The sequence below is a fragment of the Sitophilus oryzae genome, unplaced genomic scaffold (genome assembly GCF_002938485.1).
Source record: "Sitophilus oryzae breed Bouriz unplaced genomic scaffold, Soryzae_2.0 scaffold_179_pilon_pilon, whole genome shotgun sequence".
NCBI lineage: Eukaryota > Metazoa > Arthropoda > Insecta > Coleoptera > Curculionidae > Sitophilus > Sitophilus oryzae.
The window spans coordinates 7,066,858-7,072,309 of NW_022146501.1; the positions used below are offsets into that span (position 1 = coordinate 7,066,858).

Genomic DNA, 5,452 nt, shown 5'->3' on the forward strand with positions numbered 1-5,452 from the left:
GCCAGTTGTTTTATTTTATTATAATTTTAAGGAATATACACGTATAATAATTATATTCAGTTAATTTTTAAAAATTTAGGCCAATAATAGAAAGACATAAATAAAATATATATATCAAAGGAAAAATACGACAGTGACAGTTATAATCTGTCATTACAATGTGCTCCAACTTTTTGTAAAACAATTTGTACCTTCTACAGTATGTCCCCTGATAGTCTTTGCAAGAGGGAAAACTTTATTATTTATATTTTGAGAAATATGCATTCTTCATAAACATTTTTGCTTGTTCTAAGATGGTTAATCCCGTTTATACTTTTCCAAATTTCCATACCGTTTTAGAGAAAATTAAAGAAAATATGAAATTATGGTTGAATTTTTTCTAAGTTCTAAAAATCAAAACGCGTTTCTACGGTAATATAATTTCGTTTTCATTACTTGATAGATTTTATTAATAGAATTTTAATTAACGTCATATTTTTGCTGTTTTAAAATATTAAAGAAGCACTAAATTTATTTAGTTCAATGCTACGCAAAGGGGTTATCGGAAAATTGATTCTTTAACAGCAAAGAATATGATGTTAATTAAAATTAATAATAACCATCTATCAAAGAATAAAATCTAAATTATATTACCACAGAAACGACTTTTGATTTTTAGAACTTCAATCATAATTTCATGTTTCTCTAATTTTCTTTAAACGGTATGGAAATTTGGAAAAGTATAAACGGGATTAACCATTTTAGAACAAGCGAAATTTTTTTTTGAAGAATGCATTTTTCTCAAAATGTCAATAATAAGAATGTTTTTCCTATTGAAAATACAATCCGGGGATATACTGTATAATATTTTTCAACTTATGTCCAATGAACTTTTTTTCATTTTGATTCCAAAAATACGTAGTAGTTCTTTGTCCACGGAATATTGAGACACCCTATGTTTATTACTACTATCAATAACATACGCAGAAAGAAGTACAGTTAAGTACACTTATACATTTTTTATATCCAGTATTATTTTCATATCATTATCTATATATTTCAGCATCTTTTATATATATTAAAGTTTTGTTTTAGTAAACTTAATAAATCTACATATTTAAAAATGCTCATTCCTTGACCTTGGTAATTTAATTTTTAGTTTTATAGTCTGGTTATCTATAGATTTCTTTAAAATCAAAGGTCAGTCATGCTTTCTTTTCTCAGAATACTTTGACGAAGAACTCTTGTTGCTGCTGCTGCTACTCTTGCTGCTTGAAGACTTTTTATCATCAGATCTAACATTTTAATATAAAAGTAAAAATAATTATAAATAATAAAATATCAGTATTTATCAAAAAACATTACCTAGACGAAGAATGACTTGGAGATGCATTACTTGATTTTGATCCACTTGAAGATTTGGAACTCGATTTATATTTATCGCTATAAAAAATTATTTTTTTTATTTACCCTCCGTCATAATAAGCTTAAAAATGTACCTTGATGACTTATGCGAGGAACTGCTACCATGTTTATGACTACTACTGGAACTACTTCCTGATTTTGAACTAGAAGAACTCTTAGACACATGCTCCTTTTCAGATGTTTTAAGCTTCTTTGAACTAAGAAAACCAAAAAAAGATAAATACTTTCAATTCTCCTTAGAACAACTACATACCTAATAATACTTTTACAGTTTGAACATGTCCAAGTATCCAACATTTCTTCATCGGCAACAGCGGGTCTGTGACATTCCTGGTGATAGAGCGCATGACAGTCACTGCATTCCAACAGTCTGTTACGAGCTCCAACATCCATCTTGTTACAAATCACACACATAAGGTCATCATTAAATAAGTCTAACTCTAAGTCATTATCAGAACCATTGCCTAAAAAAATTCTTTTTGATTTGTAGACATTCTCGTATTCTATATAAATGCTACAAAGTGTTTATTTATACATAGAAAAATTCTTATGACAATATAATAGCAAAAAAACTTTTATAAACTGATTTAACACATACCTTTGTCACCAAAAATACTTGCTGGTGCACTAGTCTCTTCGGGTTCTCTTGATGGAAGTTGACTTTGGAAAAAATCAGTATAGTCTTTCACTACCCCATACTTTTGATATATAGCTTCTTCTAGGACATATTGTAGTGGTACAGGATCCCCTTTTTTCAGTTTGCGGCTTTCGTACATTAGGCCTATGCATTTTATTAAATGGGGATCTAAATCGTTACTCGTCATTGTTCAACGCCTAAAAATTGATATAAATTTTTAATTGTTGTGATTAACTGAAATTTTATACTGTGTTTATAGTGAATAAATACCTATTTCTAAAATCTCACCGAAGAAAACAAAATATTTTTTTGAAGACAGCAAAAAGTGGGGTTAGGGATGATATAGTTGAACTACTGTAGTACATTTGAACTACTATACTGTTTGTCCAAATTAAAGAGAATTTCTGCTATAACTGGTTGCATATTGTACAATAAAGAATATGGAATATTTGAAAGAAATATTTAAACTTTAAACACAGATACGTCTAAATATTTAAATAACATTAATATGTTTGTTCAACCGCAACACCAACTGCAATTCGAATTTGATTTGATCTTTTGCGGATTTCTTGTGGTGCTTCTCTAAGCTTATTTTATGATATACAGGGTTCGGCAAAGGTGCGTCGGGCATCTGTAGCGGCTAGAATAAAAAACTTGAGTATTTTATTTGAGTGCAAACCTAAAGTACGTACGAGGATGTATTTCAGGAAAACATTTTAACTTTGGGGTGGCTCAAGAAAGTGTGAATGGATCGGGATTATTTTTTTTTATATGGGACTTATATACAGGGTGGTCCGAACTGTATTCCGGAAACTTCGGCAGTATATTCTGCACATTAAAATAAGTAAAAAAGTTAGTATAAATGTATGTCCTAAAATGCTTAGATTCAGAGATACAGGGTGTAGAAGTTTCATTTTTATTTCGATTTTTTCCAAATAATTTCTGAAGTAACGTCAATATTGGGAGTTTTTTGACATGAGAAATTTGATTTTGATGTCAATATGACTCCTACTTGTAGAGGGCGCCACCTACATATTTTTTAATTGGATTAAAGAGTAATAACTTTTTGTCTGTACCTGTATAAAGCTATTGAGAAAAAGAATGTACATTTACGACGTTTTTTACGTCGAAAAGATCTCTTGGTAAAAATCGTTACAAGTAACGGTTCTCGAGATATTTGAAATAGAAATTATCAATACCTGTCATCATTGACATAAATTAAATATGTTGACTAAATAGTTATTAGAATGAAATCATAAATTTGAAAAGTTTTTCTGTCGAAAGTTCAACAGATAGTGTTTTATCATGAAAAATTTATGATTAATTTAAAAAAAAATAAACATTTCTCAAATTTATTTTTTCGGTCAAATAGCTATCTACTCAACGTGTTTATTTTTTGTCAATAATGACATGCATTGACTATTATCATTCTAAATATTGTGAGAACGGTTGCTCGTAGCGGTTTTTACCAAAATACATTTTTTACGTAAAAAGTCACGGAGATGTATATTTTTTAACTCAGTAGTTTTATACAGGTACGAACGAAAAGTTATTACTCTTCAAAACAGCTAAAACACATGTAGGTGGCGCCCCCTACAAATAGGAGTAGTTTTGACATCAAAATCAAATTTCTCGTGTCAAAAAACTCCCAGATACCAATTTTCATCCAAATATTGACATTACTTCAGAAATTATTTCGAAAAAATCCAAATAAAAATGAAACTTCTACACCCTGTATCTCCGAAACTAAGCTTTTTCGGACACACATTTATACGAACTTTTTACTTATTTTGATCTGTAGAATATGCTGCCGAAGTTTCCGGAATACAGTTCGGATCACCCTGTATATTATTACATTTTTGACTTCCTTTGAGATCACTTTACATAATCCTAAGACATGAGTAAATATATTTCGATAATTTCAGAGATATTAATAAATAAATAAAAAATATATACATATTACTATCATCGGTAAAATACGAGAGAAAAATCATTGGGTGGCTTTGATTTAAATTTTATTATTTTATTAATTTATTTTTTATTTAATTTTTTTTACAAAAAAAGTTCATTTTTTAATTCTTCATCTATAGAAAAATATTACACAGGGTGTTCCATTAAAAAAACAAAGAAAAATTATGTTATATTTTAGAAAGTTTGGCGTAGAATTTTGAACATCCTGTATGATTTACGAGTACCATATTTATAGTAAAGTAAGTACAGACCATCAAAAGTAAATATCTAATATAGTTTTGATTTCAGGACAGTTCTTGTATTTTTAATAATTTCTTAGAAAGGCTAAAAAATATGTAATATTTTTATTTATTTATTATAATATCTCTGAAACTATACAAAAATATTTACTTATATCTTAGGATTATGTAAAGTGATCTAAAAGGAAGCCAAAAATGCAATAATATACAGGGTGTTCCATTTAAAAAATATCATCCCGATCCACTCACACTTTTTGAGCCACCCTATTGCAATTAAAACATTTTCCTGAAATACATTCCTAAGTTTTTTTTATTCTTGGAGCTACAGATGCTCGACGCACTATTGCCGGACCATGTACCGTATGATCGAATAAAAACGGCGTCAGCGATAGCTATGAAATGAAAGCTTTGTTCGGGTTCTTGTTATTACCGATTCTCAACCATTCTAGAACTCTGCAGCGCATGCGCAAATGAAATAATGTCTTCATATTTCCTTCTGCGCATACGCATCACAGTTCTAGGACGGTTCAGAATCGGTAATAAAAGAAACCCGAAGTAATCAGAAGATCGCTGTCATTTTATATGTAAAATTATATGGGAAATGTCATCGATCGACATTTCCAAGCCAACTGGACGTCGCTTTTTTCGATCATACGGTATTTGTACACGTTTTAAATAAAATTAGAATGGTAGCAGCACTGATTAATAGTTATTTTTTATACATGACGATAAAATGGTATTTTATCGTCGATTGAAAAGATTAATTCACGAGCGATGAAATCGCTCGCGAATTAATTTCGGGAGACGATGATACAATTTTATCGTCGTGTATAAAACAATATTTTTTTCCATAGCGAGTTACGTTTTAAAAAATATTCAGAAATTATTATTTTAAGGAATTTATTACGAGTAGAAAAAATATTGTGCTGGGTTGGCGTTGGTTTCTATGTAATTTGAAAAGTCTCTTTAGTTATCAGTTTTGAGTCAATATTTTTTAATTCTATTTCGTGTCGATTGCTGAGTGAATTGGAGCCAGAATTTCCTCAAAACGAAATAAGTAAATTACCAACAGATATTCAGGCTGAGGCGACAAACGCCATATCCAAATTACTTCCATTTAAATCCCGTATAACTTATGAAAAGGAATACAAAAATTTTCAAAAATGGAAGCAATTAAAAAACGTGCGAGAAGAAATAAAGT

The 5,452-nt window shown here is 29.5% G+C and overlaps 1 protein-coding gene across 2 annotated transcripts; it reads right to left on the reverse strand.

Annotated features, from left to right (window-relative positions):
- Positions 1–446: 446 nt before the first annotated feature.
- Positions 447–2,400, reverse strand: LOC115882693 (integrator complex subunit 12-like). Of its 2 annotated transcripts, none has more exons than XM_030900904.1 (6): positions 2,330–2,381; positions 2,003–2,238; positions 1,658–1,868; positions 1,479–1,601; positions 1,345–1,422; positions 447–1,274 (listed from the first exon to the last, which is right to left on the reverse strand). In XM_030900904.1, exons 2-6 carry the CDS (start codon positions 2,226–2,228, stop codon positions 1,181–1,183), a joined length of 732 nt encoding a protein of 243 aa, XP_030756764.1. In that variant the 5' UTR covers positions 2,229–2,238; positions 2,330–2,381; the 3' UTR covers positions 447–1,180. The 2 variants fall into 2 exon arrangements, with proteins under 2 accessions (XP_030756764.1, XP_030756763.1); XM_030900903.1 differs by having other exon boundaries at positions 449–1,274; positions 2,312–2,400.
- Between the last annotated feature and the right edge of the window lie 3,052 nt (positions 2,401–5,452).

Excerpts from the sequence above, each read along its gene's own strand:
- LOC115882693 (XM_030900904.1), bottom strand. The coding sequence starts at position 2,228 with ATGACGAGTAACGATTTAGATCCCCATTTAATAAAATGCATAGGCCTA. Across the intron at positions 1,602-1,657 it reads AACTGTAAAAGTATTATTAG|TTCAAAGAAGCTTAAAACAT; the intron begins GTATGTAGTTGT and ends TGGTTTTCTTAG. Across the intron at positions 1,423-1,478 it reads TCCTCGCATAAGTCATCAAG|CGATAAATATAAATCGAGTT; the intron begins GTACATTTTTAA and ends AATTTTTTATAG.